Source organism: Blennius ocellaris (genome assembly GCF_963422515.1).
Source record: "Blennius ocellaris genome assembly, chromosome: 2".
Lineage (NCBI taxonomy): Eukaryota > Metazoa > Chordata > Actinopteri > Blenniiformes > Blenniidae > Blennius > Blennius ocellaris.
The window spans coordinates 30,512,905-30,525,404 of record NC_137651.1 but is presented as its reverse complement, the minus strand read 5'-3'; the positions used below and the strand labels follow the sequence as shown (position 1 = coordinate 30,525,404).

At 42.8% G+C, this 12,500-nt stretch overlaps 1 protein-coding gene across 1 annotated transcript; it reads right to left on the bottom strand.

The window, feature by feature from the left end:
- Positions 1-3,942: 3,942 nt before the first annotated feature.
- LOC308141190 (galactose-3-O-sulfotransferase 2-like) lies at positions 3,943-9,913 on the bottom strand (the record flags this gene model as incomplete). The annotated part of the gene is made up of 4 exons (XM_080511247.1): positions 9,907-9,913; positions 6,693-6,788; positions 5,509-5,914; positions 3,943-4,755 (listed from the first exon to the last, which is right to left on the bottom strand). The coding sequence occupies exons 3-4, from the start codon at positions 5,899-5,901 to the stop codon at positions 3,943-3,945; spliced, it is 1,206 nt and encodes a 401-aa protein (XP_080367373.1). The 5' UTR covers positions 5,902-5,914; positions 6,693-6,788; positions 9,907-9,913.
- Between the last annotated feature and the right edge of the window lie 2,587 nt (positions 9,914-12,500).

The following is a 12,500-nucleotide window of genomic DNA, read 5'->3' as shown; positions in this document are numbered from 1 at the left end:
CCATGTTGTCATGACCCTCAGTCCATGTTCTCCTGGACTTGGTACTTTTATTTTGACAGTCGCCGTAATAACCACCGTCTGTCCACCAGAATGTCTGTGTTCTCACATTGTATATGTTTAGAGTGGATTGCTGCATGTGTGTGTGGTTTCATTACAAAAGCAAATAGCACCCACTAGTGGCCCAAGAGAAAAACGACATCATTTTGAGTGTTTCTGCCATTTCCGTTGAAATTGGACATTAGTGTCAAAATCATTTCAGTGAGGGAGCCACAAACAGTCTGATTTCATCCTGGGTGAGCCGAATCAGTAAAATAGTGCAATAATAACCTTACATTTAAGCTTTTGCGTTTTTCTTTGTTGTGGCGCAGCGCATATGAGATAGAAGGATTTCTATTTTCACAAAAGCAAACAAGATGGAAAAAAAATGCAACAATCTCAACATGAAGCCAATTTTAATGAAACCTTCTGGTGCGAAATACAGTGAAATGTCCAGAAAACCTTTCCTACAACTGTTGCATTATGGGTGTTTTTACAAATTCCCCGTGGCAGCATGGGCTTTGAGGCTAATGCTACTCTGTTAGCTTTCATGGCAGCGTCACAGGATCTCAGCTCAGTCGCTACTTTAAAAAAAAAGTGTTTAAAAAAAAAAAAAAAAATCATCAATAATCAATAACAATCTATATTTCCGGGTGTCGTCTCTCCTCTGCAGACACCAGCTGATGGAACACGGTCACTGTAACGTCACCCTGATCACGGTGCTGCAGGCGGACGACCACGACAGGAGGTGGAGGTGTCAGGTCAACCCCAACAACAGCGACGGAACCGAGTTCGTGGACTTCCGATCCACATTCTGGTCCGAGCCGGCTCACCGGGACCCGGACCACCATCCCTCGGGGGTGACGGAGTGCTCCGCTCCTCCGCCCATCAGCCGCACGGTGCTGTGTGCAGCCCTGCCCCTCATGGTGGCCACTGTGGGACTGTTCACCTGGAGACTGGACCGCAGGAAGGCCCGGGCGGCGGCGGCGGCGGGATTCAGGCTCCAGGAAATCAGCTGATTTCAGGTTCGACGGACTGAATTCTTTAGCTTTTCTCAGGTCAAAATAACATTTTTAAAGTCAGAAAGCCCAAACAAGTGTGGATGGCAGATAAAATGACCCAGATTGATCAATGCAGGAGAAAGTCTCACATGTGGTCTGACTCCTGATGGGAAACACAGCGGACTGGAAGACTGGAAGATTCATCCCGGGAGATTTATTCACCACATTTCACTTGCAAATGCTTTAAGTTTCCAGACAAATCACTGAAGGTGAGAGTCATGGCCAGAACAACAGATACTATATGTGTGGGAAGCTTTTTTTTAGACGTGATAGTTAGTTGTTATTGTAAATTGATTTTATGCACTGCTGCCAGGACACACTTGTAAAAGAGATTGTTAATGTCAATGTGGTTCTCATGACTAAATAAAGGCTAATGACATGAAATAAATCATTGTGTACGTCGTCTGCAGTGTCAATGTGTCTGAATATATAACTTAGATGTGTAGTTTAGTAAAACAGTATTACTTGTTAACTATTTTCAATTTGTCAAATTAAATTCGAATTCTTCTCTCTCCATCTGGGAAATCACCTGAAATTCTTCGGAATCCACTTAATGCAGACTCTTTCAAGTGTACCACATGGCTGATAATAGCCAGGCTCCAGGTCGACTTTAACTTTTAAAAATGGAAACTTCTTGACTCAAACTCTGGGATTGGAAAGTGTGTGTGCATGTGGTGTGTGTTTTTCACTTTAAAGTTTCCTTTTTTTTTTTTTTTTTAACCTCACGTTTTCATTGAGTTGACATATGTCCTGTAAAAGGCAATGTTTGAAAATCAAAAAAAGATGTTTGGTTTGTCAATGTGTGTGGAGTTGATGGCGCCACCTGCTGGACCGAAGTGTCAACAGGAGCCAAAACAAATGTTTTCTCTTTTGGATGTGGATGAAAGAAAACTAACAAAAATATCCTCAGTGACTCATTGACTGTTTTACACACGCAAGATTGAGCTTTGCATCAGCTGTAGTTACAGACGTCGACCACCAGGGGGCAGACAACATTTCGTTTTTAATCTCTGGAAGCCACACATCAGTCTTAAGAAGTGTCCTGATTAACTCATCAGAATATAATTTGTTTATATAAATATTTTCTAGGATGCAATTATATGTATTATTTGGACACTTGGTGCCAGTAATGAGGCACAGGTAGAGGGCAAAGGTGACAGGAAGAGGAAGGCGGTGGGAGAGCAAGCAGTTCTCACCTGACCAGCAAAGACAACAACTTGCTTAAAGAAAACCTAGTTTGGTCCTTTTTTGTTTTGTTTTGATGAAACTGTCAGGGACCAAGCAGCAGGCAAACAGATTTCTTTGAAAAAGAGTTTTATTTACCCAACAAAACCACAACGGACCAATGAAGGTTTCTTTAACAGAAAATGAGGTCAACAAAACAAACTCAAAATATCTAAACAACTGAGATGTTGACATAACAAAATGACCTCCCCAAACTCAAGGGTTTATATAGTGATCGGGTGAAACCAGCTGAAACACAAGGAGGAAACAAATGACATATATATATATATATATATCAAAAGATCGATGTAGATATATAGATAAGATATAGACAGCCTCTCGTCTGTTGCCCCGCCTTCGCCACTGCCCGACGACTCCTCCCATCAGCAGAGTAAGTCAAAAATAGAAAAACATAATTAATACAAAAGCAATGTGGCAAACGATAGTCTTTCAGTGTGAAAATGGGTGCGCTTCATTTAAACAGTGAAAGACTAGAAAAGCAATTATAAATAAATGGGATAAATCAAGGGTGTGGTGCAAATGAAAAATGTTTGGGGTGTGGCTGACTGGAAACGAGGAAGTGAGGTGAGTGAAGGCAGCACCTGCGGGCTTTACTGTGTCACAGAAACTTTTCCAGTCCAGAGACTGGAAATTCTGTTTTTGAGTCTTCATGGTTTTTGCTCCTGCTTTCCCTGTGTAGTTATGGCAATAACTGGCGACATTGAATAATTATATTATACTAATATACTTAAGCAGATTGTGTTAGTCTTTTTTTTTAAATGTTGGGCTCTTAATGCTGGTTTGTGTTTTCTCACATCAGCTTGTTACGCTTGAGTTTGTATTTAAGTCAATATGTTGAGATTTTAATGTTAGTGGTTTCTGATGAGGAGATTCTGTCTCTGTACTTTTTGTCGTGACGTTTATTTTTGCGTGTGAAATTGTTTGTCACAGCTTCACGTGGGGCCAGTGAGTGGTGAAAGCATCAGATTTAAAAGTGCTTTATATAACAGAGACCAAGACTTTGCTGAACCTTTGATCCCTAACCCTAATTTGATATAGAGCAAAACACTTTACTTTTCAAGATAATACTTGAAGTGCAGAATAAACCTCTGTTGATGTGCAATAAATATAGTTATGTACAACCACAACAAGCACCTGTCTGTTCTACTAATTCCCATTGATTTGTGAAATCTGCGGCAAAAAAGCTGAATTTTTTGACATATAGCAACTTTTTTTTAATAGTAGCGGAAATAGTTACTTTCCTTGGTATTCAGTTACTTTTATTATAGAGTAATTCAATTACTAACTGAGTTACATTTTGGAACAAGTAGTGAGTAACTATAACTAATTACTTTTTTAAAGTAACGTTCCCAACACCGGTGGACTTCACTTGTGTAGCGCGAGTGCTTTACATGGTTAATCACATTTAGCCGTGCATTCACAGGGTCTGGATCTGGATCTGGTGTTAGAATCCGTCCATCCATCCAAATGAATGGATGGATGGAACATCGCAGTTTCATCAGGCGATGCCAGTCTGTTTGTTGGTGAGCAGCACAAAAGAATTGATCGTAAAACCCTCCGTCACTCTGGGCTGGTCGAACTGAATCCAGGTTAAATTGCCTTAAGAAGCCTGCTTCTTCTGCCGTGTCTGTTTTGAGAACTGCAGATCGTAGAGGTTGGATGTGAACTGCACCTCTGGAGTCATATATTTTTGACATTTCCTGTAGTTTTCATCATCCAGCTCTTTGTTGATGCTAAAGCCCAGACTGACGTCTCCTCTGTCCCAGTTGGTTTTGAATTTAGGATAATCTTTGGATGTTTTTCTAAATCGGCGGTGTAGACAAGTGCTGAGCAGCTCGACCTGCAGCTCTCTCAGCTCAGACACTTCCCTCTTCATCTCCTCAATCCCAACTGTGCTTTCCACCGTTTTCCAGAAGGTGGCGTTGAAGTACTGGTAGACCCTCCAGTCTAGATCGTTCCACTTGCGGATGTCCTCTGCAGTGTCTGGCAAGACGGGAGAAGCAGTTTGGTCACTGCACCTGTTGAACCTGAAGGTAGCCACGTCCTCCAGGGACCAGCAGAGGACGTGTTTCAGCAGGACGAGGGACTCGTCAAAGTATTCATTGATTAGAATTAAATGAAAGTCTCTCTCCATGGCGCCGATCACCTCCGATGCTCTCCTTTTCATGTCTTTACCATCCGCTGAAACAATGTTGTCAAAGCCAAAGTCGAACGTGAGGTTTGTGAAGAGGTAGTCGGCCCCCGTGTCCGACGGCGCATGCTTTTTAAACCTGCTCTGGATTATCTTGTCCAGGGTGTGGAAGTCACTGGCAGTTGAAACGTACTTGAACTGCATGAACATGGACTGCATCATGAGGACAGGATGTCTCAGAATGGAAAAGTAGAAGGTGTCTTTAGGCATCACTTTGGCCACCTGCAACAGAAAATACTCATTATTTTCACACATGCATTAAATACAGCAGCATCAAATGGCACTTTTCCACTGGTACCTACTCGCCTCGCATTTGACACTTTCCCCACTACGTGTTAGTACCACGTACTTTCGCCCGAGGTTCAAAGCGAGCGAAGGCCAATAGACAATATGACTCTGGCAGGCAGCAGGCCACTGATTGGCAGGTGAGTCGGGAGATCGGCTCGCTCACGCTGCTATTTTAAAAACCCGATCACAACAAGAACGCTCACAAACAAGAGGTAGACGCACAGAAACCAGCCCCGCGGAGCAGCGACGAGCGTTTCTCTATTAACTGGTTTTCTTCCTCCAAAGTCTCCTTTTCACAGCAGGTGGTAGAAACCTGAGCAAATCCCAGAGCTGTCCTGGTGAATGCTGTTTAATGGCATTTGCATTAAAGTTTAAACGTGTCATGTCATTTGTTTGTCTTATTCTAACATCAACTGCTTACAGCTGGTGGAAGAAGTCACCAGTGATCAGGAGCACCAGACAGCGAAGCACATCTTGACAATAACTCTTGATCGTAACAATCCACATTGTGTAATATTCATAGTTTGAGCAACTATCCAACGCGCAGTTGTCACTCCACTCTTCCAGATCCACGTTGGCTCCACATCAGGAGATAGAGATTCTACCGGTTGTGATTACTTGTGGCTTTTTTGCAGTTGCGTTGACCCTCCCAGGCCACCGTCAATCACCCTTTTTCCTGAAACTCACCTCAGATTTTCTGAACCTCATCTCGTTGCACATGATGTCGAACTCAGCTTTGGCGCGGACCCCTTCCACAAACTGTGCCTGGAAAAGTTCCGGGTACGAAAACGTGAGAGCGTTGTTCTTCGGCAGGGCAAAGGTCAATCTGCTGCTCCCGCCGTAGCGGTACAGGATGTGCTGGATGGTGCTGCTCTCGGTTTGGTGCGTCTTCAGAAACACTATGTGTGACTTTGCCCTGCACTTTTGCCGGGACTGAATTCCTGCATACGGTTTAGAGGTTTCCCAGAGATCAACGGCGACTCGGCCCCGGTCCTCCTTCGTATTCCCGTCCCCCTTGAGGGAACCAATGAGCTGGCTTTCCGGCTTGGGATAATACGAGTGGAGAATCTTTACCATCATGTCTGAGTCCTTCCTGTAAAAGACAAAAACAAATTATCCATTTGAAGCTCACTTTATGTAATAGAATCCAGTTTTATTATGGGGTTCTATTTGTGGCAAAATTCTGAGCGAGCGATGGGAAAATTTGAGCGCCAAAAAATTAATTGTGCAGCGCACTAATAGCATTTTGAGGAAATATTTAAATTGCGCAAAGAAAAACTTGACATTGCGCTCAAAAATTATTTCTGCACTCAGATTCTTCCTCTGCGCTCAACCTCTCTCTCTCTCTCTCTCTCTCTCTCTCGCCCGCTCAAAATGTGCAAAGCCCAAATGTGACAGACACGGTTGTCCACCAATCACAGAAATTCGGGGCGGGCGTTGAATTCTGATTGGTTACTTCGGATTCTGGAAGTGCTTCATAACCAACGAAGAAGAAGAAGAGGGAAAAACAAACTGCGCGGGAAAACAGAAATAAGGAAAACTAAAGATAATGATCCTGGATTACAACATGTTTTCCCTCGCAGTTTGTTTTTCCCTCTTCTTCGTTGGTTATGAGGCACTTCCAGAATCCGAAGTAACCAATCAGAATTCAACGCCCGCCCCGAGAGGTTGAGCGCGCAGAGGAAGAATCTGAGCGCAGAAATAATTTTTGAGCGCAATGTCAAGTTTTTCTTTGCGCAATTTAAATATTTCCTCAAAATGCTATTAGTGTGCTTTGCACAATTAATTTTTTTGCGCTCAAATTTTCCCATCGCTCGCTCAGAATTTTGGCACAAACATAACCCCATATTTGATCAGACGCATGACTTCACCTTGTGACGAAGGTCTGCAGGAGGAACAAACTCACAAGCAAAGCAAATAGTATCCCCAAAGCGCAGTTCCTGCTGAGCGGCAGAGTCGCCAGAGTCCTACACGAGGTGAACAAACAGTGAGACAGTGTGTTTAGACAGCAGAACGCTTCAGAGTGGAACCACTGTTCTTCAGTGTCTCACAGGAAGAGAACCTTTGTTTTTAGTTTGAATGTCACATATATCAAGAAATGCATCATCTTATCCAGAGGGGAAACGTATTCTTCCAAATGTGAAATCCTGTGACCTCTTGATTGTTCGGGGTGTAACTTTGAAAGCATGCCAGTCAGCATTTAATACACTTATGTCACAAAGCTGCGCAAGTCAAGGGTTTGCATTAAAAGTGTGTCATCTGTTTAAAAAAAATACATCGTTTTAAATGAGTGTTTAAAAGTTTTAAAGCGTGGCAAGGCCATGGGCGTGTTGAATGTGGACACCCTTTGTCCAATTTAGACGAAACGTAAACTTGCAAAGTTCTGTAGCGGAGAGTAAAAAAAAAGGGAGCTTGTCAGGCTGAAGAGAAAAATGAATGTCAGAAAAGAACAGTGTACCAAGACCAGTGGTGTTTCTCAATGTAAATTCTTGGTGTGGCGAGATTTAATTACAGATTGAGTGACAGCACTGAATTCCAAAGTAAAGTGGGTGCACCACCTTTTAGCCACAACATTATAACAACCATATAGGCGCTTATCCAGTTAAAAATGTTGATCCTTGGAGATAGCTGATCACAAACAAACAAAAAAAAAAAGTTAATTGACATGAATGGAATCAGGTCTGGTAGTTCCAAAGACCACCAGTAAAACTGCTAATGACTTAGAATCTTAAAAAGCCTTGAAAGTCTTAAAAGTCAGTCATTTCAACCTTCAGTTTCTCAGCTAAAATAAGTTTCAAACTCGTAAATAATCGACCTAATTAATGTTGATTCTTCACTGTTTTGTTAGCTTTAGCTGCTAACACGCTGGCGTTTATGACGACTCACTCGAAATCAGCGCCAGCCAATCAGCTCTGAGCTTTGGGCTTCAAGCATGCCAGGCATCAAAATCACGTGATCTGAATGAATGGAGCCACAGCCTGAGCATGCGCAGTTACACATTACTGCTGCAATATACACCGTATGGTGAGAGAGGGGCCAGCGGGGGGCGAGCGGGAGCTTGCGCCACTCATTCAACCATCAGTGTAGACTGGAATGCTTTCAAAAAGTTGAAAAAGTGTCAAACGGTTGAACAAGTTTCAAAGAGTTGAACAAGTTTCAAAAAGTTGAAAAAGTTTCAAAAAGTTGAAAAAGTTTCAAAAAGTTGAAAAAGTGTCAAACAGTTGAAAAAGTGTCAAACAGTTGGAAAAAGTGTCAGTTGGAAAAAGTGTCAGTTGTAAAAGTTTCGAAAAGTTGCACAAGTTACTAAAAGTTGAAACAGTTGATAAAGTTGAAAAAGTGGAACAGTTTAAAAGTCGAATGGTGGAAATCGGTTAAGACTTGAAGAAGTTATAGCTAGCTAAAAATGTCTCCATCCGTTAACATTGGAAAAAAAGTGGCACAAAAGTTGAAATATTTAAAAAAGTTGACGAGAGTTCAAAAAGCCGGAACAGAGCCGGAAAGTGTCGAAAAAGCTGCACGATTTGATATTCGAATGGTGACGAACGGGTGAAGATTGCCAGAGTTTTAGTGATTCGAAAAACGTACAGAATAAACAACCTCAAGAGTGTGAATGCCATGCATTGGCACCATCATTCATTAGTGTGAATGCCATGCATTCACACTAATGAATGTCATGAGTGTGAATCGTGAGTCGTGACAGGTTTCCTCAGGTCATAATGGTAGAAAAGGTTTGGGAATCAATCACTGATATAAGTCTTGGTTGTCGGTTAAAAATCTTTGTCTTTTAGGTCTCAGGTGCTGTAAGAAAGAACTGTGAGTATTTACATCAATAACTGTGACATCCTGGATTGTTTCCATCATAATATTCTCTATAATCCGGATGGAGTTTGTATTAATTAATTTCAAGCATTCACTTTAAAGATCTTTAAAGATTAATGACGAGTTTCAGAATTCTTTACATATTCAACTCCATCATTATTAAATGAGTCGTTTTCTGCAGCTCCAGCATGAATAACTGTTAACTTCAGCTGTTCTCATAAAACTGAATCCAAACTGTCCCAGTCTGACCAAATATTCCAGAACAACATAATTCAACTGAGGTGAGAGGATTTATTATCATGTTGTTTCACACAGTTTTATGTGATTTATTTTTCTGAACACCCGATTCTATCGGCGCTCCGAATAGTTACTTTGAGGAAAACTACTTTTCTCATTTAATAGTTCAAATTGCATCAGACAGTAGAACACTGTGACATGAGAGAGAGAGAGAGAGAGAGAGAGAGAGAGAGACACACGCACACAGAGACAGAGACAGAGAGAGAGACGGAGAGAGAGAGACAGAGAGACAGAGAGAGAGACAGAGAGAGACAGAGAGACACGGAGAGAGAGAGAGAGAGACGCACAGAGAGAGAGACGCACAGAGAGAGACAGAGAGACACGGAGAGAGAGAGAGGGACACAGAGAGAGAGAGACACACAGAGAGAGAGACACACACACACACACACACACACACACACACACACACACACACACACACACACACACACACACACACACACACACACACACACACACACACACACACACACACACACACACACACACACAGAGAGAGAGAGAGAGACTCACACAGAGAGACAGAGAGACACGGAGAGAGAGAGAGACACAGAGAGAGAGAGACAGAGAGACACGGAGAGACAGAGAGACACAGAGAGAGAGACAGAGAGAGAGACACACAGAGAGAGAGAAAGAGAGACACAGAGAGAGAGAGAGAGACAGAGAGAGAGTGAGAGAGAGAGAGAGAGAGAGACAGACAGACAGAGAGACACACAGAGAGAGAGAGACACAGAGAGAGAGAGAGAGAGAGACAGAGAGAGAGAGACACAGAGAGAGACACAGAGAGAAAGGAGAGAGAGAGAGACAGAGAGAAAGGAGAGAGAGACACAGAGAGAGACACAGAGAGAAAGGAGAGGGAGAGAGACAGAGAGAAAGGAGAGACCGAGAGAGAGAGAGAGAGAGAGAGACACAGAGAGAAGAGAGAGACAGAGAGAGAGAGAGAGCGAGAGACACTAGAAGTGGACTTACGAGGATAAAGACATCGTCCTCCAGAAACAGGTCCTCCTGAGACTCGATCGTGCTCTCGCTTCCTCTCTCTTTTATTCTCATCTGAATATCAGAGCTGTGAGCAAGGTCACATTTTATTCCCTCATTATCGTCACAGTTTTATTGTTTCCCGACGACGTTCTTCCTGTTTTGCAAGAAGTTAGTCCTGAAGCTGCAGCAGATCGTGTGATGAGTTTGATATGTGCGGCTTTTGGGTTTGTCACACATTCCACCTCGTGGATCTAAAAGGTTTGATCGGTCTGTGGACGATTGTCTCTTCTCTGCCAAGAGCAGCGTGGCAGGAATGGCAGGTATGCTTCTGAGCAGAGAACAGGTCAGTCGTCTTCTGGTAAAACGTGCTGGAAAAAAAAAAAAAAAAAATACTAAAACAAGAAAATGAATACTTAAAATAAGCAAAATAATCTGCCGACAGAACAAGAAAATTTTACTTGACAAGATTTTCACAAATAAAGAAAATAATTCTAGCATTTTCAAATAGCATTTTTGGACTCAAAACATGTATTATTTGAATATGTTCTTATATATTGGGCTCATGAAATGCCAGTTCAGGTCCTTTGGTTGCTGCTCAGTTGTTTTACAATGAGAAAAATGCTTGTTTTAAGCCAAACAGCACTAAGAACTAGTTTTTAATACTCAACGCCAAGACCATTCTAGCTAATAAGAAAATAGCAATCATCATCTTAAAACTAGAACAATAATCTTAGCGGACAATTTAGTTTTAAGCAAACATGACTGATTAGTCAAAAAACAAGTCATTTTTCCACTTAATTTAAGAAATTCCATCCTGCCTAGATTTGAGTTTTTGCCGCGCGGCTTGTGTTTCAATAAGTGTGGAGGGGGACTGGTGGTTCCGATGTCTCTGACACTCGATAGTCATTTTGTTTGTTTGCTATTTGCAAACAAACAAAATGGAAGGTGATTACTTTAGATCAGGGGTGGGGAACCTCAGGCCTCGCGGGCCGTATACGGCCCGCGAGGCCATTTGACCCGGCCCCCAAAGCATTTTTAATATTTATTCATTAGAATTTTTTATTATTATTTATTTTATTTTTTTTAGTGACTGTACACGTAAATAAACAATAATATGCCATGGGGGCCGTAACAGAAAATTAATATCTAATATATGATAGAGAGGGGTCATATGATTTTACGTGACATGTTGAGCGCCAACAGTTTGCGGCAGTGACCGACTTGATTGACAAGCGCTGCATCATGGCGACCGCTAAGAAAAGAAAGGTGGATCTTGAATGCCGTATATTCCAGGAAAATTGGACGAATTAATTCTTCTTTGTCGAAGTGAAAGGCGAGCCTGTGTGCCTTGTATGTGGCGATGGGCTGGCAGTGATGAAGAAGACAAATCTCGAGCGCCATTATGCCACGAAACATGCTGAACTCCAGGAGTTGAAAGGACAAGTGCGTCTGGATTAAATAAATGCTCTTCGCCGGACTTTGACTGCCCAGCAAGCAGCTTTCACAAAACCACAGAGTGACAGAGAAAACACTGCACGAGCAAGTTCCGCGGTGAGTGAATTAATAGCGAAAAAAGCTGAAGCGCCATTGCCGAGGGAGAGTCGGTGAAGGAGTCGCCGCAGAGCTGCTTGCGCCAGACGAGGTGAAATTATTTCAAAGCGTAAGCTTGTCACGAAGAACCGTTCCAGACAGGATAACCGACATGGCAAAAGATATTGAAAAAAACGCTCAAGGATATTTTTCTCTGGCCTGCGATGAAACAACAGACGTCACAATCACAGCGCAACTCGCAGTTTTCGTGCGTGGGATTACAGCTGACTTCCATACGGAGCAGGAGTTGCTGTCTTTGCCAGCCATGCACGATACAACCAAAGCTGAGGATTTGTTCAAGGGAGTTGTTGCGGCCATAAACAAATTTGAACTGACTTTTGAGAAGTTGAGCGGCGTCTCTACTGACGGAGCACCCGCCGTGGTCGGTGCACAGAAGGGACTGACTGCGTTAATCAAAAAAGAAATGAGCCGCCTGAATCCGGATCCAAATGATTTAATTGTATGTCACTGTATCACAGATCAGGAGAGTCTGTGTGCACGTTCCCTGAAGCTAAACAAATGTGATGAAAACCGTTGTGTCAGTCATAAATTTCATTAAAAGCAGAGGGCTGAACCAGCGCCAGTTCAAAGACCTGCTCAGCGAACTCGAGTCAGGACACGGTGATCTGATTTATTACTGTGAGGTGCGATGGCTTAGTCGCGCAAATATGCTCTCACGGTTCTACGCACTCCGCCAGGAAGTCAAGCACTTCATGGAGATGAAGGGAAAACCTGTCACGGAGCTCAGTGATGGCAAGTGGCTCAGTGATCTGTCCTTCATGGTGGACACTACCAAGCACCTGTCAGAGCTAAACATCAAGCTGCAAGGTCCCGACCAGCTCGTCAGCTCTCTACTTTCAAATGTGAAATCATTTGAAGTGAAGTCAAGGCACAACTGGGAAGGGGAAACACTGTGCACTTTCCCACTCTGCAAGAACAACAGCCTGATGTCACAACTGAATATGCTGGAGAGTGTGCAAAACTCAGTCAGGCAT